We start from the raw sequence: 27,452 nt of genomic DNA, 5'->3' as shown, positions 1-27,452 counted from the left end.
CATTTGTTCCCCCCGTAGTGTAAGTGTTCATTTTGAGAGTCTGATACTAACCCTGGCTAGAAGCTAGTGCTGGATTTTTAGCTGTAAATGGAAAACGCCTGTGGGCTTTTCATTTTCTGGGCCCAGACGTTCCCTTCATGGTGTCGGAGCCCTTGTGTTCACAGAGTTCATGTTTTGCTGCGGGGCTTTTTTTTATTTTGTTTTATCTCATAGCTTAGACTAGCAGGGCTTTAACTCCCAGAGGACTCCTGCGTAGCAACAGCAGAGATCAACAAAGTAAGTTTGTTTATGTTGGCTGTGTCCGCATGTTGTCGACTTATACATTTCTCAGTCTCCATTTCCTGCCTCTCCTTGCCCCAGGGGAAAGGAGCCCTCTAATTGGATCTTGTTCTAATTGAGCCTAATACTGGAGCTAACCGGAGTTGGGCCCTGTGGCTAATGAAGAGCTGAATCAAAACTAAGCACTAAAACTTTGACTGTGCATGTGTGTGTGTATGTGTATGCCTGCATTTTTTTGCACTATATTCTATCATGAATGCACCACGACTCATTTTGGTTCAGTCTTTGATTTTTTTTTACCTCATATTCTGTACACCAAACCCTTGCTTTTAGACATGGAAGAAATGTTCGTGAGCAACACTAGTTTGCCGGGTTATATTTTCTGTTTTTTTTTTTAATTAAAATTGCATCTATCTCCCTCGCACACACATTCAGTATGCTCAAGAGGGAGCTATTCAGTCACTGCAAGCCAGTTTTACATATGTCATGCCACTAACAACAGGTTAGACCTACATGTAGACACAGGGATGTCGCCACCTGCAGGCAAAGAAATGTATACAATTTTAACCCTTGTGCCACCTACAGTCAATGATTGTTACAGCCTTTGTTGTCCCACTTAATAGCTAAAATAAAATAACTAGTCAAAATGTAACATTGTGTCAAATTAGCCTCCAATGGAAAACAAATAAATATTATAACTGACTATTAAGTACCTCATGTTAGCTTTTACAGATTTTGTTGATTAATTTATCCTTTATTTCCTCCCTCTACAAACATCAAACTTTTCCAGACAAGAGAGACCAAAATGTTAACCTCAAACACCCACACATATACTCTTCTACATCCTCTATTTCTGCTGCTTAAAAACTGCTCTTAGTTTTATTACTGATAGGTGACACAGGCTGTGTTGGCATACATGTCCGAAACTGTCGTCACTACAGCTTTGTGGTTGGATGACATTGTCTAGTCCTGGTTTTTGGTGCTTTGCATCAATGCTTCTCTGTGCCCTTGTTCATTTACTCACCACATCATCAGACACTGTAGCTGATGAAAGCCCATTGATTTTTTTTCACTTATTCTTTTCTCCTCTGTCACACTAAATGCCAATCCATTGGATATAAAATGAAACAAGCTTGCTGCAGTTCCAGCAATGGCGTAGGCAACAGAGAAATGGAAATGAATGACGCCAGGTTTGCTGCTAGAGGGCCAGAAAAGAAATGACTTCTCTCTTGCCTCCAGCAGAGGCTGTCTTTATATTTTTACCTATCTGCAAATCATCTTGCCTCTTTACATGAGAACAGGTATACTCTGTGTGCAAATATACCAAATAGTCACCATACATCTATGTCCACAATGTGTTATTTAATCACATCATAATACATAGGAACATTCATATCTTTTTTTCCTTGAGGTTTTTATTCAGATTGCAAGTCTTATTTGACAGCAAGATGGTTGTCACTCAAACTCCACAACAACCTCCATATGGGTAGTTTTGTTTTTTCAGGATCAGACAAATAAATCTCACACAACACCCAAAGTCACAAAAGGCATATTTCAATTCACACATTAGAAATTAAAAATATGGATTTTTAGCAAGAGTAAAAACTAAAAACAATTTAAATAGCTGTTTTTCTAGTACACGAGTAATAGTTTTTAGCCTTTGCATAATATCCAAAATTTGGCACTGATAGGCAGCCTAACCACATATTGCTTGACTTAAGTCTCACTTTTTAATTAGGACGCTACTTAGCTGTCTTAGTTATTATGATTACCAGTCCATTTTCCGCTTTCTTTGCATGGATCTCTGAGGTTATTTTAAGGGGTATTAGCTGGCAAGAGGTGTCACCTCCAGGTGTTGCTGCAGTGACGCTAACTGTTAGCCAGTTGGTACCAGAAATAAATATGGAAGTAGTGCAGTGTGCACTTTGAGCATACGCTTTAACTTTCTTTTTACCCAGCATCTCATTTCATCTTTTGAAAACAATCCAGCTGGTAAACGGTGATGGGCACTGCCATAACATACCTGTGGTCAAGTTTTCACTTGGCCACAAATGCTTCAAATCCATTCTCTCAGCCTTGTACCATACAAACTGATGCTTGGAAGCTGGCTCTATTCAATCTTGATCTTCAGATTGCAATGTCTTTCCAATCGGTTGCTGCAGTTGGAAGCCTGCGAGGCACAAACTAATGCTGTGCAGTGTTGGTGACTACCACCAGAGGGGGGTTAGGTGGAGACACAGCACTCCAGGTGGGCTGAGTTGCAACCCCACCTCCCCACCCCCCGGGCTCTCTGCCATGTCTCAGGGAGGAGGGAGGGCACAGTAAATGGTTCCAGAGCAAATATAGCCTTCCAAACCTCCTGCCTCAAGGATGTAGCCTGAGGGCCAATATGAAGATTGGAAACAGATGAAAGAGAGAAACTTAGGTGGGGCTCTTGGTTGCTCTTATGAAAGCCAGTTGGATGAAAGTGTTTTCTTTAGAATGTAAGAAATACTTTTGTTAAATGACTCAATAGGCAAAAGCTTCGTTTGCTGTGTATGAATGCTTGGACATGTATGGACCTGAGAGTATGCATGTGTGTACTTCATGTGCTCATACTCATTCAAGAGTGGGATTGCATTGCCTGAGTAGCCCTCTAGCTCTTGTCTTGTTTGTTGACAGTATTAAACAAATGGTCAGAAAGCCCATTACTCAGGGCGGAATGAAGTGAAACCCTGCGTGTGTGGGTGTGTGTTGGTGTGTGCGTGCTCTTGTGTGCATGGCCCCTCCTTGGCCCTGCAGGTTTCTCTGGGGTTTCTTGTCACCCTGTGTCTTGGAGGTGAGAGGGCGGGTGATAATTGAACACTCCCTGGCACTTTTAACAAATGTATTGAAAGGAGGAATCGAAAAACCTGTTAATGAGATTTCCCTCCCCAGGCAGTGCTGAGGGTTATTATTCTTATAATTTTCTTAATCTAATGAGTTACTCAAAGTTTATTTTCAAATGTATTTCTCCCCCTCACCCTATAGGGCTCCTGTTTTATTAGCCTCTGTTCCTCAGCACCACACAAACTTTATTAATAAATCAATTTACAATGCTTTGGAGGAAGCCCCTATTGAGACACAAGAAGTCAAGATCTTTCAAAACCAAATGGTGAGACAAGGACTTATAGAGCACAGTGTGAATGATGGAACAGCACTGGCCCTGTACCACATCTTTGTACTTGGGTTTGTTTACCTCACAAGATGGCTCCTGGCTTAGGGAATGGACCATGAAAATGGCTGCTCTCTTGCGCCTGCAGCACTCTATATAGATTGGAGTTTTTCATGTGGCAGTTAGGCTGCTGGGATATACACCCCAGGGGATGTGCTCTCATTAAGGACAGTAGCCCTGGGCACTTTAGCTCTGCTTCCTGTGGCCACTGACCTCCTTTTCACCCGTGGGCTCGCAGCCACACCACACAGCTCTGATTCTTGGTCTCCCTGTCACTCCCACCAACGGCCCTGGGGGGGTCATCACATGACTCAAGTGACTCCTGACCTGCCTGGCCTCTTGCAAACCCCCCCCCCCCCCCCTTCCTGTCGGCAAGCCAGTTAGAATGATCACATACAGCATAAGGGTCACACGTGCCCCCACCCACCCTCCCTAAAATGGCGGTTATGTCCTTGGGCTTTTGAGGGAAGAATTTTCTGAGTTGACAGTGTCAAAACATCATGTCAGAAATGGACAACCTTATGTGTCATCTTAAAGAAGTACAGCTGCGATATTATTCATGTGGAAAAAGTTTGAGCACTACAGTGAAACTAAGTGAGCCATCCATCATTTCCACAATAGTCACTGAGAGCAACTTTAGTGATAGAAAGCACCTGTCTCATTGGACCTTTACCCTGAGTTCAAGCAAATGCTTGAGTCGTGCTGCTTGAATGGACACAAGCCTGGATAATAACATTGCTTCGTCACCGTCCTCCCTGAGCCTTTTTCTGCAGCCCTTTCCTCCATGTTGTGGTTCATTTTAGCCACAAGACAAACTAGCTTCTGAGGAGCACCTAAAGGTGATCTAAGATCCCGACTAAGGTAGTTAATCATTGATCAAAAAACATTACTGTGGACTCGGGGCTTTATAGTTCTGTGCCTGAAGTGCACAGAAAAATATCAATAAAAATCCCCCTGATCTTTTTTTAATTAAAGGCTAAAAGCCCGATGCTTGCTCCCTGTTGCTGTTGAATGGAGACTTTAAACCACTCTCATTTTCATTGTCCATTTTAAGAAAAAAATTGAGAACAAATAACCAGATTTTGTAAGCAAAAAAATGTAATGCTCACAAAGACAGTATTAGTACATGAAGGACATGATTTTAAGGGGTAGGCTGTGGAGTGGCCCTGCATAGCTGATTGGTGGATTGAGATATCAGACCAGTTCTCATCAGCACCACCCATACTTATACCTGCAGGCAAAACAATTTTGTCCTCCACTAGTAAGCAATTAGATTATATTCAAACACACATACACACACACGCAGCCTCCACAAACTGTATTCCCCCTATGCAGCATTCTCCCTTCCTCAGTATGACACTTGCTTCCTCCATATGTGTGAGTTTGTGTTAACACAAGGATGTAAGCATACACACACACACACACACACACACCCTGTAGGTATAAGGTTCCAGTTGGTATATCTCTGTCTCTAAGCCCCAGTTTGATGCCCTAGTCTCACGGTATCCAACCCCCACTCTTTCTGCATCCCCTCAGGCTTCTGCATGTGTGTATGTGTGAGTGTGTGTGTGTGTGTAAGATGGCTACTGAACCAAGAGGGCATTGTTTCTCTCCAGCGGGGTTTCATAATTGAACGTTCACATTTATGCACTCATTCAAATGGATACTAAAAGTAGAAGTGAAGCACGTAACCGCGCTCCGCACTCAAATTATCCACGGCAAAAAACCCGGAAAACTCAAGATTAAACTCAAGATTGTTGTCATGAGGTGTCAAACACAAACTCAGACGTGCTGAAAACATTTCGGTGGCAGCAACATGCGGCAGATAATTTGCACACGGACTGATTGGAGGATTTCCACGGGAGGTGCAAAATCCAAGTCAGGCTGCATCAAGTTGTGTGTTTCTTAGGCACATGTGTGAGTGAAGCAGGGGAAGAGAAAAGACAGCGGGCAGCAGGGACAAACCCGTCAGCCACTCAGATCACATCAGGTCTGTCGGGACACATTGGCGCACAGCGAGCCTGATGGGATATGCCCCCCAGGGGTGCGAAGCAGGCCAGATGACATACAGACACAGGGGCAGGCAAAGAAGGAAGAAAGAATAGAGGATGGCACATCCTGCCTTTCATGCACAATATGTTCCAATAACATGCACGCAATTATGAATGGTTACCCTGACTGTATTATGTACTAATTATACAGTAACACCATACCATCACAGACATACAGTACACTTACAGACTATCACACACACACAAACACACATTTACGCATATCCCCAACAGACACTTGCACATACACGCACATTCATGCATGCTTAGTGATATTGCCATAAACATGTAGCCTGGATCTCACACCAGATAACCTACATCTTAAACAACACAGCACATATGCTAATGTGAAACGTGAAGGCATGATGTTTATGAGCTGCACACGATGCATATGCTTGTGCGTGTGGGTAAATGCACAGACACGCTTGGGTACATATGTCCGCGGGGGCAAAATGGGAAATAGACACTTCTCTTCATGCCTGTTCTTTAATTGGGGCATTTATTGTTTTGTGGTGGTGTTTACTTCATTAAATTAAGGCACATTTCAGAAATGCAGCATGTTTCAAGGTTTATATAAGCAAAATTATGCTTTCAGCCATTAAGTTGCAAATTAACATATCTTTATGACTGTGGGATATGCCAGTAGAAGATGCTTCTACATTTTCACACTAATCAACTTGACTTTAACATGTTGGATTTCAGTTTGATTTGCTTTCATCGCAAATATTGTTTCTCCCCTCGGCTGTGTGTGCCTGCACGTGTATTTGAGTGGAGCTGTGTCGGTGTGTATGCGAGTGTGCACGCTTGTGTTCTTCTGTTAGTTGTCCATGGCACCTTCATGTCAGCACAACTGTTCTCTTTCTTAGGAAATCAGGAGATGTGTGTGTGCAAGGAGGGGGTGTTGCAAGGACAAAATGAACTAATGTTGAATATTCCGTATTGGTTTTACTGTAATTCTTTTCTAATTCTTAGTTTATTCAATTTCATCTCCTTGAGGCTGGTAGGTATGGAAATGAGGTCTGTTCTTTTTTTTCTTTTCTTTTTTTTTTGCCTGTGTAAATTGCAGCTATCACCTCAAGCCTTTTGAACAAGATTACCCAGATGGCCTTGCGTGGTGTGCCTGAAGTTTTATTTTCCTCCTTTGCCTGCTTTTCCTTCTTGACTGCAGGGGAAAGGAGAGGGAGCTGGGAAGCCTCCTGAAGGCTCTGGGCGAGGCCAGGAGGCAGCAGCTGTGGCAAAGAGAGATCTGGGGGAAGAAGAAGAAGAAGGAGAAGAAGAAGAAGAAGGGAAAGGAGAAGAGTGAGTTGGGGAGGGAGCGCTGGGGGGGGGGGTTGGTGGTGGATGAGACTGGTGCAGGGGGCGTTGTTGTGTGTGCATGTGTGTGTGAAGGGAGGAGGGGGCGGGGGGCACTAAAATCTAAAGCTTAGAACACCAGCCATTATGAACACTACCCCCTACCTGGCTTGGCTGTCAAGGGGACCGGAATAACCCTTGGAGTACTCGAAGGGGGGTGTGGGGGTGGGGGGGTGCGCTCTGGATGGGGACAGGAAGAACTTGGGGGGTGCGTATGCGAACATGTGTTTCGGGTAAGGTGTTGTTTGTAGATACAGCGAAGTGAGTCCCAGTGTAAACATGGCATTACCACATCACCAGCCACATTAGCAATACTTACAATTCAAACAGCTCGAATCACACCCTTAAATGCCAGGATTCAGTGAAAAAGCATGATAAATAGTGAGCTCCTGCCCAGGTGATCATTGTTGTGCGAGTGGTGGGATTTGTCATTGGGTTTCCACTCACCGTGCCCTGGACATAATCTGCTGCTGGTTTTCTGCCCCAAGGAAGAATATGATTTTAATACATTAAGGTGGCCCAGAGATAGAGAATTATGCAGAGTTAAAGTGTTCACCTGTTTATTATTCTAACATGCAACAGCCTCCATCCACACTAATCTCCAAAAGAACACACCCCAACTCCCAGATTGCTGATCTTGGCTTGGAGGCAACAGTGAAAGGAGATTCTCACCTGAGATAAAGTGAGGAGAGGAGCAGGAGCAGCAGCAGGAGGAGGAGGAGGTGGAGGAGGGGCTGCTTATATCACTTAAAATTTACTTTCAAAAACATAATACTGGAGGAAAAGCTGATGGGAGACAGTGATGCTCTGCTGCTTCTCTAAACTCACACCAGTACAAGAGATGTGCCTTTTATGTAGTGCACACACTTGAAGGTGCAGCGTTGTTTGTCAGAATTTTGAATATAGTTGTCCATGCTAGTGAGATAGTAAAACAAATGTCTCATTGTGTAACCTGTACGGTCAGCCTTTTTCTTCACGGCAAAGTGTGTTGTTGCCTTGTGTTATTTCAGCAACAGCTTTTCAGATGCTGCTGCCGCTGCCAAAGAGTCAATAGTAGGCTATCACTGTTTGTTTTCACTCCCTTCCATTTGTTTGTTTTGTTAAGGTTTTGCTCTCCATCATAATGAATCACTTTTTTCATCTTGTTCTTATTTATTCTCATGGCTGGAGGTAGAATGTGGTAGTTGATGAGGGGCTGAAATGAACTGAGCCTTAGCCTTAGCCTGGGGGCTAGCGCATATCTTAGCATAAGTGATGGCCGACCGGAGGGCTAGAGCCTGGCTGAGAGCGCCCTCAGGACAGCAACTCTGACAGATCATGTATTTATAGGTCTGTTGAAAGACCTCTATTGTGTCCCACATAGCCTCAGAGCACGTCTGTCCTCTGTATTATAATAAAGCCGCTGGCCTTACCACTATGATGGATGGGTGGCCCTCGAATGGCAAGCTCCAGAATCATTAGAGCACTCCTAACATGCAGGTCTACCCATGTGTAAGGCTGGTGCAGGGAGGGGTGCTACCGGTGAGCAATACAGTACAGTTGAGACCTTTTAATCAAGGCTAGGTAGCCCTTATTAATTCTCATCCAAGAGAGAGTGGGAGGGGGAGAAAAGAGAAAAGGATTGAGGGAGGGGGTGAGTTTGCTGATGTTTTTGCCAAAGGATACATTTGCAATTATCTCAGTGGTTCAAAACGCCCTCCAGGCTTTTTCAGTACGGGTTAGAATGTAGAAACCATACAGCATTTACAGGTAGCTTCACTGGTCAGATTTCATTGCTGCTCAAAATTTTACCAAAGCCAGCATTCCATCACACCTCCACTGAGCCTTATAGTTTCACTGTAAAATGTGTGACCATGTAGGTATAACTGGGCACAGCATATATATTAGGAGATTTTGTGGAGAAACTATTTAAAAAAATAGAAAAGAAAAACAGAACTTGCTTGAATATGCTCTGCAGCCCAAAAAAAAAAAAAAAAAAAAAAAAGCAGCTTGACTTTTCTGTGCCTTAAGCCTCACAAGCAGAGTGGTGTTTGAGCTGTTTCCCAATCTCATGTTCTTCTGTTACCTCTGGAGTAGAATATAAATGATTCCCTCTCAGTGTACAGTGTATGCCAGGGGGCCTGCAGCGACCATAGTCCGGTCTAAAATTCCTCACTGCAAGCGCACCATAACTCAAGGCCTGACTGATAAATAAACAATGGAAAGTGCAGCATGTTGCGAAGCATTACCTCAAATCCTCCACTTGGAGCACTGTCCCATATTATAGCCCAATCACCATGAGGCGAGTAGAGGGTCTGATGAGGGTTGGTGTATAAAATCTAATGTTTTGACAAAGAGGGCAGTTGAAGTGTAGTCCTCCTGTAGCATGGCACAGGATACATGTTTGTACCACTACAGATAATCTACAGAATTCTTATTAAGTACTCATTATCAGAAGTAAAGGTTTATATTTAATAATGGAGAGTTAGCAGATATTATTATATATTATTATTATATAAGCAACTAGGATGATTCCCCTTTACTTTCTGTTTTATTCAAGGGAAGGGTCAAAGGGTCAAGTGATGCTAATATAGTGATAATTAGCAAAACCATGCAAACATGGTGAATTAAGATATGAAACTGGTTAATATTATACCTGCTTAATCATCATGTTAGTAGTGTCCTTGTTGGCACGCTGCATTTGCAGCAATGTATAGCCTCTAGCATTGCTGTTAACTGATGTTACAAACTTGGGGTGTTGTGTTTGAAAGACATGTCCATTTATCAAGTGTAGGATTCACTTGGGGACTAAAAGTAAGGACATCCCGGGTTCTCCTGCATCAGTTTTGACCATCCTTTAAAAAGATAAGTTTCTGTAAATCCCTTATGGGAGTGCAATACTGAATCACTGAAGTACCCTCAAGATTATTAGAAAACTATGTTATTATTCACTATTATTCGCTTTTGTCACTAGCCACCCTGGGTCCACTAAACCACCAGGGAGAGATTATCAGAGCTTAATGGGTTAACATCTGCTATACATTAAAAGTGTATTATTATAAGTTGCCCTGGGCTCCTACAAAATAGAAAAACATTAAGGATTATATGTTCATATGGTCCAGGAGAAACAAAAGTAACAAGGATTTTTTTTCTTTTGCCTGAAACAGGCTTCTCAAACAAGTTCAAGCCCAAGAATCCATCACTAGGTGTTCAGCTGCATTTTTTTGTATTTAGACTGTCTCCATTTTACTCTAAGACTTGAATTTCTATAACTCAAGCAAAAGCACTGTGACATATTATTCTACTAGCGAGTGTCCATTTGAGATATTATCCTACCAGCGATTGTCCATCTAAGAACATTTAAAGCCGCAAAGACTGTGGAGGCATTCATCACTCAGATGAACTAATTTTTCCACTAGAAATAATGGCTAGAAATATGTGGCCATTATATTATAATAAAGGTATTTATGAGACTTCAGTCTCACAGCCTCACTATGAGATATCTTTGAAAATTTGAAATCAGCTCCCGAGGCTGAGGGTGAGGGAGGAGGGGAGGGGGAGAGAGAGAGAGAGAGAGAGAGAGAGAGAGAGAGAGAAATGGCAAGGGAGAGATGTGGGAGTTGTGTTTTGCTTTTTTGCCACAGGTTACATTTATAATTATCTTGCTGGCATAAAATGGCTAGGAGGCTTTTTCAATAAAGGTAGGAGGCACCTACAGTGCAGAATATTACCTACAGATCAACACAGAGAAAGAGAGAGAGAAGACTGCAGATAGAATAAGACTAAATCCAGAGTACAGAGTATATCATCTAATAAGTGTATTTAGTCAGGACATTCATTAGGAGCAGTAGCCACTGCTTGCACTAGGCTGTAGAACGGAGCACTGTGAGGGCTGGTGATTTGAAGATGAGGTGAATGAGTCCATCCACTGACCTTCACTAGTGGTGAGTAAGCAGAGCCTGGGGAGCGAGGGAAAGATGGCCACAGCCACTTTCTCCAGGCCCTACTCTGCCTTTTGATGACTGGAAATAATCACTAGAGAGAAAGCGAGTGAAAGAGACATGATCACAGACACACCACAGAAAAGAGGAGGATCTCAAATTACTTTATTCTCCTCAGAACCCCTGTCCTCTAAAGGACTGGAAGTCAGTTTCTTAATATCATTCATCTTTTCTCCAACAGGCTGTGTCCTGAGAGAAGGATATCTCTAATTCCTTTTCAAGTTAGTCTGAATCCAGGAAGTGAGAGAAAATAGGGCTGGACAGGGTCTCATTATACTCAGGCTGCCCCACAGGTAACAAACTTAAAAATCACATACGGTGCACAAAAAGTACTGCTGAATTTTTATCTGAACACATGTTCCTTTTCTATCTTACGCCATCCTCGACAATGTCTTTATTTTAGGAAAACACCAACTCTTCTTGACCGTCATCCGTTGTTGTTGGTCCAGCCAACCAAACTCAGTAGCCAGATATCTATCATTTTCACTCTAAAAATCTTTGTGAGCATGTATTAATGTAATTTTTTTTTTTTTTGGAAAAATAGGCTTATTCACTTTCTTGCTGGGAGTTAGATGTGAAAATTGATACTGTCTGTATGATAAATATGTAGCTACATCCAGCAGCTAGTTCAACTATCTTAACACAAAAACTGGAAACAGGGAAAACCGTTAGCTTGGCTGCGTGCAGTCCAGAACTGCGCAGGGCCAAGAAACACATGTATTTTTGAATTATTTAAAGTGACATGTTTTAAATACTTATCTTAGGTAGTATTTTCCTCATTTGAAATTATGTATTATGTAAGTATTTGTGGCTTGTGATGTGGGTTTAATAGTGATATGATTATATTTCAGTTTTTAAAAAAATGCTTCATAAGTGAGATATCTTCCTAAACACTTGAATATTGTGCTTCATTCTTCCAAGTCTAATGGTTTCAGCTGAGAGATGACGTGTTTGACATCTGCTCCATGAATACCTGTTACTTACACAGGCGCAGAACATGTTGATTTTATGATTGAAAGCAAAGCATTGCTGTGTACCACTCACATCACAGTTGCACCTCTAGCCTATGAGAATAACAGTCAGTCAAAAGGGAATCTAGGGCAAAGAGGCCTGAAAGGGAGACATATAGCATAAACCGTAGATAGCCAAAGAAAGTGGAGATTCTGCCAAAAGGGATGAAGACAAGACGACAGGGCTCCGTGTGTGATTTCACTTTGGATTTTGGCCCTGCAGGGATATGAGGAAGCACAACTGACAGGGCTTGCGTGGAGAAGTCGGCTCTATTCAATATAACTAAGTAAAGAATGCCCCAAGTAGTCACTGATGCACCAGCATAAATCCTCCAAGGTACAATATTGCCTTGGTAAGGTTAGCTTTACCTCTCTGGTTGTAGAGAGCTGAAACAGTGCATAATATAAAAGATTTTTTGCTTCTTTTTTTTGCCACTCAACACATTCAGGATGCTAGAAAGAATCTTCAGAAGTAGGGGAGATGCAGTAAATTCAAGTTTAAGGAAGTGCTATCTAACCACTGTGCTTCAAATGCAGCACTGGGCAGACATAGCAAATGTGAAAGCAGTCCCTACAGCAATGCAAAAACTGCGAACAGACACCATGACAACTTTAGTTGAGATTTATTTCACATTTTTTGCTACATTCCTCTTTACTCAAATCTAGGGAGCGTAGGTGGGTCAGTCATCTTAGAAATACTTTATATCCAACTTCATATCAATATGTGCTACAAGTAAAAGTGATCTTGGAGTGGGTGGTACAATAAGCTTTTAATCTGTTCAGTCATGTCTGAGGCAACAAATTTGCTTTAAAAAGATTTGATGTAAAAAACACAAACACATATACAATGAAAAATTTACAGGTCATCACTCAGAGGAATATAATGAACCAATTAAATAATTCCCAAGGTAGCACATGGGGGTTAGTAGTTCATACTCCCCAATGAGGCAAATGGTGTGACATAATAATTTACTAAATTATTTTCTTTATTGTGTATAGAATGGTCTTTGATGTTAAATTTTGATGATACTTATGTCAACTATATTTTATGGCATAATCCAATAAAATAACTTCCATTAAAGTAAAAACAAACAAACAAAAAAAACCCCACTTCATTTGTATCACAATATTCAACATCATGTTAATTGTGAAAAAAGATGCTTTTTGAAACTAACTGTTTATGACAACTGAGACATTCTGTACTGTAAGCAACACATTAGTGACCTTTTTACAGCGAGGGATAAAAACAGACTTAGCCAATTTGCCAGTGAGACAACAAAATCAAGTCACTGGTGACAAGCTATGCAACGTACTACATAAGCGATAAAAGCCTTTTTAATTTATATGGGAATAATAGAAATCATATTCAACCTAATGTAGGCTCCAAGTTTTAAAACAAACTTTGTTTGGGGATCCAGCGTATATAAATCCTTTTTAAATTGTTTTATGGGGGCTAGACAATCACAAATGTCCTTGCAATCTCAAACTTATCAAATGTCTTGTATCTTCTTATGGCAAAAATCTCCTTTTTTTTAATTCTCTAGATGGTTCTCAAGTTTAAGAAAACAAAAACATCAACAAGGAAACGAAGAAAACCAGAGTCCACAGAGCTCTGTAGCATCGAGCGTTTTTGCTGCCACAGGAAAGTCTAGCACCTCCTACTGCTCGGGAGGATTCTAGTCCAGCTGCTCTTGCTTTATCCTGTTTGAATTGGGTCCTCGCTGACCTGTCCTCCTCAGTTCCCTCCTCAGGACGTACTCACTGAATTGGGAGGAGTCCACGCCTCCACCGCAGGAGCCGGCAATCTCAAAGCCACGTTGTTGGAGACGCTCTAGAACCTAAAAAAGATGGAATTAAAAGAAAGGGGAAGATGTCAGGAGGAATACAAGAACTCAGTTACAGGAGGAAAAAACATAATTCACACCCTATATAAGCAGTTCTAATCCTAAGATGTCAGAAAAATTATTTGTGGGGGGTTACATGTCACTATAAACTGTGGTGCTACAACAAACATGTGACCTCTGACCTTTTGTTTATCACTGCAAAGCTGGAGAGCATGGAATAATCTCAAACTCCTCCAGTTATATGCTGCCGAGTTAGTGCTAAGTCTAGCACTGAAAACAGCTTTGGGAGTGAGCTGCAGCGACATACGGCCTGTGACGGGAATTTGGATGAGACTTTCACAAAACCAAGAGCCTCTCATTTTGCCTCATGCCTCATTTTCATTGTTTTCTGGTGTATATGTGTGTTTGTCTGCGTGTGTGTGTAGCTGTTCCTGATCTCACAGCCTTGCAGACATCTACAGACGTGACCGGGGGGGCTGTAGGATCACATTCCATCGAAGAGGCCCCAGGGAGCAGTGAGGCTTTCTCTCTGCCACTTGGCTCAGTGTGGGCCGCTGAGCGAAAAAAAAAAAAAAAAACCCTCTCCCCATTTCTCCCCCCAGCCCCCAGGCCCAAGCCTCCGCCAAAACTACAAAGGTCCCCCTACTGCTGGCAGCTCTCTATGCCCCCCTTTCCTTCTCTCAAAACCCCCGCCCTGCCTCCATTAGCCGCAGATACAGCATCCACCGCCGGCGTGCTTTAATAACCAAACAGGATTATGGGCCCTGCCTGGGGACAACCTGCCAGGGAGCATGCTCACTCTCTTGCTCGCTCTCCACGACTCACACACTTCAGAGACGGGTTTGTTTGTGTGTTTTTGGGAAGGAGATGGAGATTTGACTTCCTCAGATGGAGACACAGTCCAAATCATTGTGAAATCTTTTTAAATATGCCTCTCCCATCATTTATTGATGCATATCTGAGGATTTTTACCATCAATGAATTAGTGGAATATCAATATATAATTAGAGAAATACAATAATGCCAAATACATGCTAGTATAAAAGATGAATTTAACACATTTGTCTGAATTTCTTTTTACAGGCCTGTTTTAGTCTTACAAGTATGGTTTGGCCATGTACCCATTATGCCTAAGAAAGGATACTATTCAACTTTTCTATATAGTATACATTTAATAGCAAGTGTCAAGAGGACACTAGTCTTTAGTCCTTAAAAGAAACTTATTTACACATCCATCTTTGGATGATGAAAGACTTCAAGTTATAGCTTTTCTCCACTAGAACTTTCCCAACATCTTAGAAGTGTGAAGACAAGACATGCCTCTACTACTTTTCTCTCTAACTTTGCTTTATCTTGATGTAGACCTTTACCACTGGCTTGGACAAGAATTGCAGTCTCCCCACCACCATATTCATGTGACTCTCCGCTGTGATTTAAGCTGTCCAATTTCCCCTCACTTGATGGCATGAAGTCTACTATTAGCCACTTTACTGTCCATTTTTAGCAGGTTGGCACCGATGCCCGCTTAACATTGAAAGTTTAAAACAGTCTAAATGGCTCAAGGGTTTAATTGTAACAGTTTATTCATGGAACACAGAAGGGCTGTTATGAGTGTTGCAAAGAGATACATAAGAAGTAACTACTGTAGCTGACTATTCACCAGCTCCAGAGCCAAAGTCCAAATCATTATTCCAGTCAGATCACAGAAAAGTGAAGATGGTGGTAGACTTGTGTAATGATGGCTTGCTAAACTGACGCTTTGATGAACCCATCAAAGAGATTATTTTTCTGCAAGGCTGTTCTTGTGATTCGATTAGATTAAAAAAGATAAGATTTTGCAATCAGACATCACTAAAATTTGAAAAGTCTACAGTATAACAGCAGATGAAAAGAAGCTGAATGAACAAATCATCACCTTGGTCAATTCCTTGGGTGTACAATGGAAAAATACTACTTTATCTAACCTTTGAGTGTTTACAGTCATTCTAAACAACCATATACCCACAGTGGCCAAAAATTCCCATTACCTGGACAGAGTTGAGGTGGCAGTACCCATTGAGCGGGAAGCGGATGACATGCGTGGAGTCATGGTTCCAGCCGGCGTTGACCGAGTTGCACATGACGTCGCCGATCTCTGGAAACACGTCTTCGATCAGGGCCTTGTCCCCGCTGAGCGTGATCCTCTCACCCAGGTCGGGGGCGACGCGCACCACCAGGCACTCGCAGGGGCGCGACACCCGGCCCAGCTCCTGGTCCTGGCGCCAGCGCTCCAGCTCGGCAAGCATGGGCTGCAGCTGGAAGTACCGCGCCTCCTCGTACAGCAGACTGTAGTCCTGAAGGAGTGGAAAGAGATGTGTGAGTATATGTCCTTACAAAAAATATGGTTTGAACTACGGAAAATAAAGCCTCATCAATGAAAAAAGGTTTGGGGCCTGTTGGTGGATTAGAGGTGATCTCTCTCCCATTTCCTGCCAGCACTATATTGTCTCTTGTCTACTAAGTCTATTAAGTCAAAAATACCCCACGAACAGGCTGTATAAAATTACAAAATGACAGTGATAAAAGTATGCTGAGTCACACAGTAAAATTTTCATATATACACACGTTGTTAAAAGATACATCCCCTGGGTATCAAGGTGCCCCTGCACTGGATTGGAGTTGGAAGCTACTAGCTAAACACAGTTTGCAGTACATTCTTACTATACCAGAGAACAAAATAACCAAAAACTGAAAAAGTTAATCAGTTCAAGGTTGTGCTTTTCTTTCTAATGTCGATGTAACACTGCCCCACCCCAAAAAAAGAAGCAACAGAGAGGTTTGAAACTGCTGTTCTACATGAACGGGCAATAAACCCTGGCCAAGACACCATTCAGCAAAAATTACAAAAGATACTGACTAGAGGAGATGTAGTGCGACATGCAACACAGGGTTGCGTGGGGTAGAGGAGGAGATCCTTTACCCACAGGACTGCAGGGCCTAAAATCGCACCACATTCGAGCTTTCTCATGCTCCTCTCAAAATCTACCCGATGTGAATGTGGCCTTAGCCTGAACTTGAGCCTGTCTTTTGTCTTTGCTTATTTTAGCTGACATACTTTCCGCTGATTGAGTCACACTGTGGACAGTCCATCAGATAATGCGGTTATTTGTTTTCTCCCAGGGCAAGCTAAGTAATTACTGACTAAATGACACATAAGAGTAAAAAAAAAAAAAAAAAAGGAGGAATGCTAATGTGTCACATACAGTGAGACTCACTCTGGATGGACAACTGGCACAAGAACATAGAGCAGTGGAGGAATCTAGCACATGCGATGTGGTCGTGGGGGCGCCATGGCATTTATTTATTTGTCTTAATTCAAGCTTATTGCTTTCCTCAAATATCTCAAAGAATCTTTTGGCCGCTAAACAGCTGGAGGGGACCAGACTGTGCCCCATGATGAGTAAAAGCATCGTGATTGAGCTTTGTTTGGAAGAGCATCTCGTACTTTGTCTCCAGCATGGGAACCACTTTTAGCAATTCAACAAGCACAAGTGACCAAAAGGCATTCCATGGCCTCAGCATTCATTGTGCATGTGTGTGTGTGTGTGTGTGTGTGTGTGTGTGTGTGTGTGTGTGTGCGCTAAGTTGTAGGACTGCTGACTGGCTGATGGGAATTTACAGTTTCTAGGATGGACAACCACTCACTTTGAAGTCATCTGGGATGAGGAGCTTGGACGTCCTGAGGAAGTTGAGGATGTAGCGGAACATGTGTCCATCCCTGTCAATGAAGTAGTGCTGCTTCAGGCTGTCCAGGACTATGGGCTCTGTGCCATCAAAGAGGCGACCAATTCTACCCACAGAGACGACGGGAGGGGTGGCAGAAAGGAAGGGAAAGGGGGAGGAGGAGGAGGGCGGGGGTGGATTGGACAGTATGTCAATATTAAGAGAAGTTCATGACATTATTCATAACATTATTTAAAACATAATCTCTGGAGTGCTACTCTGGAGTTTACGTGACCTTGTGTGGAGGGAGACAAGGGATGGAGAAAGGACAAAAAAAAAAGAAAGAAGAGTCAAAATGCTACAGCAAAACAAGGGCATGTGCAAAGGGTTGTGACTCACTCACTCAATTTTCTAAAGCTCTGAAATGTTTTTCACACCTTTGCACAGGCAAGCACACATTTACCGAGCTAAACACACGCCTCAACGAGAAAGGAGGAAGGATAGAAAGAAAGACAGAAGGAGGGGGGCGAAAAGACAGACAGAAAGAAAGAAAAAGAAAGGAAAGGATTAAAAACAGAGGTGGTCTGGAAAGGTCAGGGCCAGCTGGTAGTTGGTCGCCCTAGGCAGGGTGCCAGTCACCCTCGGGCTCGTGCTTGGAGCGACAGTGCGGCCTCCCGGCCTCCAGATGGCCCCATGCCCTTTGGCCCTTTTACTGCTGCTGTGACATCTGTCAGAATAACCAAGTTGCTTTTGTCTGAGCGCTGCACTCTGCACTTGAAGCGCCTACAAATTGTTTACTGCTCAAAATAACTGTAGGCTTTGCTTGACAAGGAGACATTTTGTAATACTACCTGAGAAATCCTAAAGCAACTGATGGAGAAGATATGAGGAGCAAACATTAAAAAAAAAAAGACCAAGTGCATCCATGAGATATATTTGTGATTTGAGGAGATGTGACATTTGACTGTTTAATGTCACAGGATGACATTAAACATCAAACTGGCTGGCATTAAACTGTGAGGAAATTCTGATGCTGACAAAAAACATCTGACTTGAACAGAACAAACTCCCTCTGAAACACAGAATACAAGCAAAAATCCCAGACACAAGCATTCACCAGAGGCCCCCGAAAAACACAAACTTTACCTCTGTGACACACTTTAAAATACACGAGCACGGTGTGAGCAGACTCACCGGGATTCTGGGAATTTTGTTAAGGTGGCCAGGCTGCTGGTGTACATGTGTCCTCCCACGTCGATGTGCACAGGGGCGTTGGACTTGGTGAGCTGCGCAGGTGTGGGGATGCCCTGGTTACTCAAGGGAGACACTGGCGACCGTGTGATCATGGGCCTGGACATGCTGGAGCGATTATCCTGTTTCACACAACACGAGGGGGAGGGAAAATATTATGACATGTGCAAAGAAAGATTGATAGTACATCCTTCGGATTCTGGCTTTCTGCAGATAAAAAGCAGCAAACACTGCTTTGATATTCAGAATATTTCAATTTAGAAAGAAAAACTAGCCACCAAAATCTAGATATCTCTGCTGTGCACCACACTCCACAGCCAGGAGTGCAAGGGAAGATTTCTCTCTGCAAGTTAGAGCAGCCTGACCTTGACCTGAATGTTGCCACAAAGCACATGCATCCACTCCTGTGGGCCATAATCTCCAAAACCAAATTAATTTGGAGCATCAATCTCGCAGTCTTGGAAATGAGCAATAATGACTCTTGATTTGAATACTGTAATAGGATTTGGAGAAACTGTCTCCTGTTAACCTACAAACACCATTAGCAGACAATTTCTGTCAAGCTCTCAGGAAAAAAAAAAAGAAAAGGAAAATTACTTCACCCCCAAAAGTTTCACACACAGTGGTGGAGTGGTGGGATGGATAAATGGATGGGAAGAAAGAATAGCGTCTGTGCCATCACCGTTCACCATTTACTGAGGATGACTGGGTTCAATGTTACAAACATTTGTTGGAAAAACGACTTTAAAAGGTTTAACAGAACATGAAAGTAGCGAACAAGAAGGCCGTGCGTGCGTGATATTGAAATAACGTGACAATTAAGTGCGCACTCCACATTTAAGGACAGCAGGAAGACAATCTACTCACACACAGCATTCAATTCAAACCTAAGTGTATTCACTTCGCTCCTCCAGCTCAAGTGACAGGTCGATCCCAGACTCCACAGTTATTTCTGTTTTTTTTCTTTTTCTCCCCCCCACCTAACCCCCCCAGACAATATCGGACTTTACGCGTTTACCTGCGCCGGCATCACTGTGGTTGGAGATGAAGTCACCGAGTGGTCATTTTGCTTGAGAGACGCTGCGGGAGCAGGCTCTCCTCTGACTGCGAACATGAGTGAGGGCTCCCTGCACTCCGACGCTCGGATCGGGAGCCGTTTGAGGGAAGCGTGCACGGACTCATCCACGGAACTGATTGGACGCGGTCGCTTTCTCGCCTTCTGATGCGTTAAGTCCATGATATCCGTCTCGTCCATTTAACCGCGCGGAGGGGTTTAAGGTTAACAGATAGGACGCGGTCGGGCTTTTTCTTTCTTTCTTTCTTTCTTTTCTTCCTCCTCTTCTTCTTCTTCTTTCCAACACACCTGCCAAAATGCGGTGGAGATGGATATATAGCGAGCACCGGGGGAAGAGCGGGGCTGCCGTGGCTGTCACACGGAGCGGCGTCTTTGCAATGGCTGGGAGAAGTCAAAGCCCCCGACAACATTAGCATTGTAGCGCCCGCGGCTCTTTTGGGCTGTCGCTGTTTCAGTGGCAGGTATGTGTGTCGCATTTTCAGAATAAAACAAACCCCCTCCGCCGCCTGACAATACAAGGAAAAAGAAAAATGTGATCGTCTGGTTGTGTGAGAGTTGGAGTGGGGTACCGGGTGGGTGGGTGGTTGGGGGGCGGTCAAGGCGCACATCTGGACCTTCCCGCAGCTGGCCTTTGCCCTTTAGGAGCAGTGTGCGTTTCCGTGCGCCGCTACGGGTCAGCCTCCTCTTGACTGTTGCTGCCCCATTGTTCAGCTGGTCAAACCCTCCTTCAACACAACATGCAGTCCCACAAAGTCCAAAGTTAAGTCAGTGACAAAACCTAACCTGGACCAAAAAAAAAAAAAAAAAAAAAAAAAAAAAAAAACCCTTATACCCTCCACCCACACAAACACACACACACATCATTCATAAGCCACCTGACTGATCATGATCTTTCCAATCACACAAAAGCACCCAGTATTAGCGTTCTCAGTTGCCCGGATGCACTGTTAATAAAACCACTCTTTTCATCATTTACATACAGAATATGAATGACTCAAGCGCCCTTTACAACAAAACATCAAAACCTCAATCCCTCAGAGAAGATAGAGACACTTAAAACATCTTCTCCATCAGCTTCTCACTGGCTTTATGCTCGACAAACTCGTCAGATTTACCGTATAACAACCGATGACCACAACAACACGGCAAAACCACCGCTCTAATGACACCATGGAGCATAAAACCAGACCACAACATGCCCAATTGCTGTTAAAACTACTGCCACAGCACTCTCCTGGGCTGTTTTTCATAGAAAATGCAAGGAATCCACAATTTTTAATAACATTCAGATTAAAATTAATTAGTTCAACCACTGGCCTTAAAACATCCACATTCCTGCCTCTCATTGGCAGTGTGGGTTTCACACCTAGATACCCAATTAGCAATTAAGCTTGCCTTTGAGTGTAGGCCTCCAATGCGGTGTGTGATCCTGGTCTGATTTGCATGCCGCTTGTGCACGCGCTGATAAGCACAGGCAGCAGCCATACATAGTTTTAAAATTCAACTCCAGAATCCCTCGCAGAAGGCAAAGGGGCCTGCAGGGCAAAAGAGAGAGAAATCACATGGCTGCTCTTCAAAAGGGGACCTGTGTAAGGCAGCCGGCAAAGTGCGTGGGATCACACTCAGAATGCAGGTAATTTGTTCCCTGACTAATTTGTGGAGATGGTGGTGTGTGTGTGTGTGTGTGTGTGTGTGTGACTGAGTGAGTGAGTGTGTGCCTGTGGAGAGTAAGTTCTGAAAACAGCTTGGTGGAATTGGATTTCCTCAAAGCCTTGTCATCGCAAAGGTGGATTGAGTGTAAAATCTGTAAGGCATTATGGAAAATTGCAGAGGGAGAGAGAAGAGAGAGTGACAGAGAGAGCGGGTGGTTGGGTGGGTGGGATGTGGCGGCAGGGTAGTGGGGTTTTGTGGGATTGTGCTCTTGTATCACGGAATCACTCTTGAGTTGGTGGAAGTGAAGATAACATTCGTTTGTTGACCCTTTTCCTGGGTCGATGTCCGCGTCACACCGCCGCGCTTTTTACATCTGTCATCACAAGGACAGTTCAAAGGTCACCGCATCATCCAGAATCCATCAGAAAGCATGTGACGTAAGGATCACTGATGCTAATGTATCAGCCATCAGATGTGCAACTGCACAACCTGTTGCCACTGCTCATTGTTACATGAGCTACAAAAGTCGTGTCTGTGGACATGTTCCCAGAGTCTCCAGCCTTTGTGACACAAGTCGAAACGTATGTGTTTAGGGGCATTTGCTTGTTTACTCAGCTTGTGTAATTTTGTTGCACCACAGTATGCACAAACAAATCTAAAACAGACACAGCGCATCAAAGCATGGAGTTCTTGGGTTGTTCCACTCTCTCCCGTTGTTTTCCACCAGCAGTCTCTCTGTGACATGCCTATTACACAAAACTATCATTTTCTTCCCCTGTATTTTAAGCAACAAACACTATAGCTCTTGTTCAACATCTTGTACAACACAGGCTATTATCCACTACTGCTCCCAAAACTTAGGAAGCAAGTATCTGTCTGCTATTGCAGTAATCAAAGGGCAACTGTTGGGATCAGCATATACAACAAACTAGCTTTCAATTTTCCATCCCACAATGCAGCTCTTCAGTGTTTCAACATATCGCACAAGACACAATTAGCATTTCAGATCAGAGCATTAACATTCAGTTTGAGGCAGGCAGACTGGTATTTACATAATCTGGATGGGTTGTCTCTGCTTTGCTGCCCGCGGCCATTTGTTTCAAATGTCCACACACACAGGCAACTACAGACTTTGGGTTAACTTCAGTCACTGCTGACTGGAAAGGAGAAAAATAGCAGGTAGAGAGACTGTCGTAAGCAAAAAGGCCGGGTCGTTATGAGAATGTAACATACAATAGTTTTCTAATATAATTGTTTAACCTTGGCTCTTAAAAAATACCAAGGTATTTCTGAAGAGCATATTTCACACAAACAGCAGCAGCTCTATAAATTCGGGGTGTTGAGTGTCAACAAAATACTTTGGCGTTAAATGAAAGGATTAGGAGGTTGTCGGGAAGAAAAAAAGTTATCAGAGTAAATAGACTTTGGAGACGTGCTCCTTAAAGTGAAATTACAATATCTGGATGAACTGCATTTTATCTCTAGAAAGGTAAAGGTGGCATATGAGGGGTATGATCCTTTGCAGCGCCTCAGGATCAGGGTGATCCAATCTGTGTTTTAGAATCCACAGAATCAACAATGTTACAGAACTTAAGCCGTTCTGTCGACAATGAGTTAAAAAAAAAAAAAAAACACACAATCTGAACTCATATGAAGTTTCAGATTTTACACCCAATCAGGTTACAGATCACAGCACAGAGCTACAGTATTTATCAAATACATGCACATAATTATCCCCTGACTTTGATCTCAAAGTAGGGTTATACTAGCTCTTTGTGGAGTTACTGCTGCCAGTGACATCACAGATGAGGAAGTGTGATCAGGGCTGTGTTGCTGCAGGCTGTTGGAGACGGCGGTGCGTGTTCCCTGGCACAGACTGAACTGTCCCAGGGCACAGGAGTGGCAGAGCCATAATATGAAATATAATAACAGTATACCTCTCCAAGGAGTTCCTCTAACTTAGAGCCGACGGTGCAGCCTGACAAATGTAAAGTAGAATAACTGATTCGCCCTCTAAATATTTGTCTCTCCATGATCAGTCTGCTGGTAAAAAAAAATAAGTATTTTTTAATGGTAAACAGATGTGGAGATGCTGTACATATAGTAAAGTAATACGGTTTTGTTATTACAGCGCCATCAAGTGATCGGTCCTGACATCCCCAACATCTCAGCCTCACTCTTGTTTATTAACGCAGCCTCTGAAACTGGTGAATCCGACCACTGGCTTTCATTTCAGGTTACTGAAACTTAGAGGGTTTTCTTTATAATGCTACACTGAATAAATGTCATTTAAAGTATCGCCCTGCCGGCGGTGCCAGGAGAAACGTTTAAGTAACCAAACACACAACCTGTTTTTTTTTTTTTTGTTAAGGGTGTAATATACATTTTATAAGTCTAAACTTTATGAGGAGAAGTAGGTGTTTATTTACACAATACATGATCCCACCGGCGACACAGGTCCACATTAGTACTTAGTAAACTACATTTTCCGATTCGCATCCGGACCTTGGAGTTGATTACGCACGGCGCGGTCAGAGAGCCAAGACAGGGAGGGAGAGAGAGAGAGAGAGGTTAGAAATTCCGCTCCTATTTTCGGCTTCATTTACATAAATACGATTCTCTTAACACGGACACGGATCGTATTAAAGGATGATTCACAGATTCTGCATTGACGTGTGTAAAAGGTACATCCTGTCTTACAGAATAAGAAAAAAACGCCTGCGGCAAAATTACTCCACAATGGCGTCTTTCATTAGAAGATATGGGGCAGCCAGGAAGCAGAACTGTTTCATGGCCAAAAAAAGAGAAAAAACTGACTTCAAAAAACCAAAAACACAACAAAAGAAATCATCACGGTGGGGGGGACGACAAGGGCAGGTTTGAGTTAAGTTATGAGCAAGTTAGACGGCGACAACAGCGACGCCGGAGAGACGGCGATGTGTGTTTCGGAGCTTGAAACGCGCCAGGAGCGAATTCACACGGTGGATAAGTAAGAGTGTTTGCTCGACAAGATCGCGGTCTAATCCGCCGTTCGTTTAGCCGAGACGTACCAGAGCCTCGTATATTGTAGTTACGCGCATACATTTGTATAGTAACTAAGGAACAATAGCCAGGAAGTGGTTAAATATTTTTAAGAACTGTACCGCTCGAATCGCTTGGCACATGCGTAAAAGCTGCTGCGCCTCAATGTCCCAGTCCATCCAGCCTCGGAAATAACAGCAAACCAAATAAATCTCCGCTTACCTGAAACATAGAGCGGCATAAAGTATCTTTTTGTGCACCTTTTCCCTTCCGATTTGGCCCCACGATCTGCTTCTCTTCCTACACCAGTGAGAAATGCAATAGCTTGGCTAAGGTAGACAGAACAAAATACAGAGAATACTTGCTCCAGGGCTCCCGAAACCCCTCAAGGCAAAGATCAGGATACAATTAGCTCATGTCTCTGCCCCAGTCTAAACCAATCTTCAGAATAAAACTGCGAGCAAAGAGATCACAGCGGCAGCGCCTCAGTCTTTGTTGAGTTTATGTTTTTATAAAATCAAATAAAGAAATCTTTTTTTTTTCCTGCATTTACAACACCCTCACTCCTCCTGCCTCCAACTTGCCTATTGCCTCCCTCTCGCAGAGAAGCTGATTTTAATCGTTATGATTAGTTTTGATGTAACGTTCCCCGGGGCGATTTCTACAAATGGATGGAGTGTTTCTTTGCCAGGGAGGAAAAGCAGCAGATGATGATAATTATATAGATTGTTGGTGGAGCTTTTTGATTCCCCCCCCCACACACTCTCTCTTACCTCTAAAACATCTAACCTATCTAGTCTTTAACACATGCCGTACACACTGCATGTGCGTTAGGGCAACTTGTTGATTAGCCTGGAATCAACTTATTAAATTAATGGAATGTGGTTAATAAAATTCTCACTGTGTTCCTCTCTCCTTTGTGATCTTTTCAGTCTCTTTCCTCCCTTTGGACAACCTCCAAATGACGTAGTTGTATAAATAAGCACTTGCAGCTTGCCTTGCCCCAATCAAGTCTGAATCAGTGCCTGAGGGTGATGTGCGAGCTCATTTCAAATGTTCAACCATGCATGATTTCAGGAAGATTGAGGCACTTCTGAGGCTTTCAGAATTACTTGGGGGATGCAGACAGTGAAGGAATTACTTGTTTAAAGACATTCCTTTTGTAAAATCCCTTCATGTGAACACGCATAATTATTCTGTCAGAGTCAGGACTGCTACTTTGTGCCCATCTGGACGTGGGTTTGACACAGTTATTTCTTTACATTCTCAACACTTATCCACCACCATCATATGCAACAGAATAAGTCCTGCGCCCCCTACTGTTGAGAGCTTCAACTTTTTCAGCAGCAGCCTATGAGAGCAAATCAGTTTAGCCATGTTATTGTAACATTACCCAACATAAGAGGCAGACAAACATAAGACAAGAACAGAGAGAGCATCCATTTGAAACAAATATTTACAAACAGGCTGAGGATTTGAATGTTCATCCAAGGGGAGGAAACTGAATCCGAGTTTATTTTGAAGTTCAGGCAACAGTGGAGGAGGAATGCCACGTCAAGGGCCCTGACTGACTGAAGGATGCAAACAAAAAAAGCATTTTCCAGCTTTCCTCATCAAAAGAGTTCCCCCCTTTCTCTCTCTCTCTCAGAGCATCTTTTGTAGATGATAAACAGAATTACTCTTGAGGAAGGGCCAGCTATCCCATCCGATCCAGGGGAAAATTAAACTTTCCACTTTTTGACCAGCGTGTCCCACAGGAAAACTAAACAAACAAACGGGATTAAAGTGTTACATTGAGGGTTTTTTGCCCCCAGAGGTTACCGGCCAACACACAATGCACCAAGCCTCAACTACTAAGGATACACACACTCGCACGCACATTTTTTATGCCATTAATCTGACAAACTATAGTGAATGGAGAACACCTGAGGCCTTAAAATTCCATATGTTATCCATTTTCCACAGAAATAGAGCCCATTCCTAAAGTCAGTATTTAAAATACGCATCAGACATTGTTGAGAGCACAGAAACCAGTGGAGACCTTTGAATGCATGTGGTGCTTGATGCCAAAAAAACAAAGTCATTGTCCTAATGCTGCTGTGGAGAGGTAGTATTTTCCTTGGATCTAACTGCTACAGCAGCAACAGCAGGCGAGCACTGGCTGGCTGCGCCATATTTTGGTGGACAAATTATCCAGATTGGTTGCAGATGTGTGCATTTGCCCCAAACAGAAACTGCCCTAGCCTGAATGACATCATAGGGTTAGAAACACATACACAGGAGAGAGGAACCCTGGAAAACTTACTTGGATTGATGTAATGTTGAGAAACTGCCTGTAATTGTATGAAAATGATTAATGATTAGTTTGGTTATGAATCCTTTGTGACACAACCTAAACACTGGGAGTGTGACTAAGTTTTAAAGGAAGAAATAACACATTCATCCTCTTACAAATTAAAAGCTAATTGAAGCGCATGTTGGCAAACTTTAAATAGATACCGGTAAGACAGACATCACTGAGTCGGTTTGCTGGCTTTATGTCCCTTTTTTACTTGTGCTATTGTTAAACTGCATTTAGCATTTACCGTCACCCAGTAGTTATTATGGCCAAAATGGCTGCTGTTTATCAAAAGTTATATATTTCACATCAAAGCTGGACTCTGACCCCATTTTAACACTTTAACACAATAACATAGCAGAGACCTTTCTGCATCTGAGTGTGTATTTAATTGTCTAGGAATAAAGGTACTTTATAACCATTATTTCTAGTGTTAGATATTATTTAAGTGGGTAAGCTGTTTGGGCAACCACTGTACCTACTGAATGACACTGGGGTTCCTGGTCCTTGCAAGTCAGAATGGACTGAGAGGAGATGGTTGGTTTAGCCTCAGATCATATTAATAACTGCTGCTATACTCGCCACACCCCTCTAATGGCCCGTGGTTATGTAAGGGAGTGGGATGGATAAAGGAAAGTGCTGAAGCTGCTCCAGAGCCTGACTCAATCTGCCCTGCAGGGTTGCACAGTTTTAGGCCAGAAC

At 43.0% G+C, this 27,452-nt stretch overlaps 1 protein-coding gene across 2 annotated transcripts; it reads right to left on the bottom strand.

Moving 5' to 3' along the window:
- Positions 1–12,472: 12,472 nt before the first annotated feature.
- Positions 12,473–25,014, bottom strand: LOC108883431 (BTB/POZ domain-containing protein KCTD1). Of its 2 annotated transcripts, none has more exons than XM_018676548.2 (5): positions 24,635–25,014; positions 18,607–18,785; positions 17,395–17,539; positions 15,738–16,043; positions 12,473–13,704 (listed from the first exon to the last, which is right to left on the bottom strand). In XM_018676548.2, exons 1-5 carry the CDS (start codon positions 24,641–24,643, stop codon positions 13,543–13,545), a joined length of 801 nt encoding a protein of 266 aa, XP_018532064.1. In that variant the 5' UTR covers positions 24,644–25,014; the 3' UTR covers positions 12,473–13,542. The 2 variants fall into 2 exon arrangements, with proteins under 2 accessions (XP_018532064.1, XP_018532062.1); XM_018676546.2 differs by lacking the exon at positions 24,635–25,014 and adding an exon at positions 19,682–20,532.
- Positions 25,015–27,452: the final 2,438 nt, after the last annotated feature.

The sequence above is a fragment of the Lates calcarifer genome, linkage group LG4 (genome assembly GCF_001640805.2).
Source record: "Lates calcarifer isolate ASB-BC8 linkage group LG4, TLL_Latcal_v3, whole genome shotgun sequence".
Taxonomy (NCBI): Eukaryota; Metazoa; Chordata; class Actinopteri; family Centropomidae; genus Lates; species Lates calcarifer.
The sequence above is the reverse complement of the archived record's forward strand: the minus strand, read 5'-3'. Positions and strand labels throughout refer to the sequence as shown.

What these genes read in the sequence shown, in the direction of transcription:
- LOC108883431 (XM_018676546.2), bottom strand. Translation starts at nt 19,918, where the DNA reads ATGGACGAGACGGATATCATGGACTTAACGCATCAGAAGGCGAGAAAG. An exon ending in ACAAAATTCCCAGAATCCCG is followed by an intron (nt 17,540 to 18,606) that starts GTGAGTCTGCTC and finishes CTCTGTGGGTAG; the next exon opens with AATTGGTCGCCTCTTTGATG. An exon ending in GCCACCTCAACTCTGTCCAG is followed by an intron (nt 13,705 to 15,737) that starts GTAATGGGAATT and finishes CATCTTTTTTAG; the next exon opens with GTTCTAGAGCGTCTCCAACA.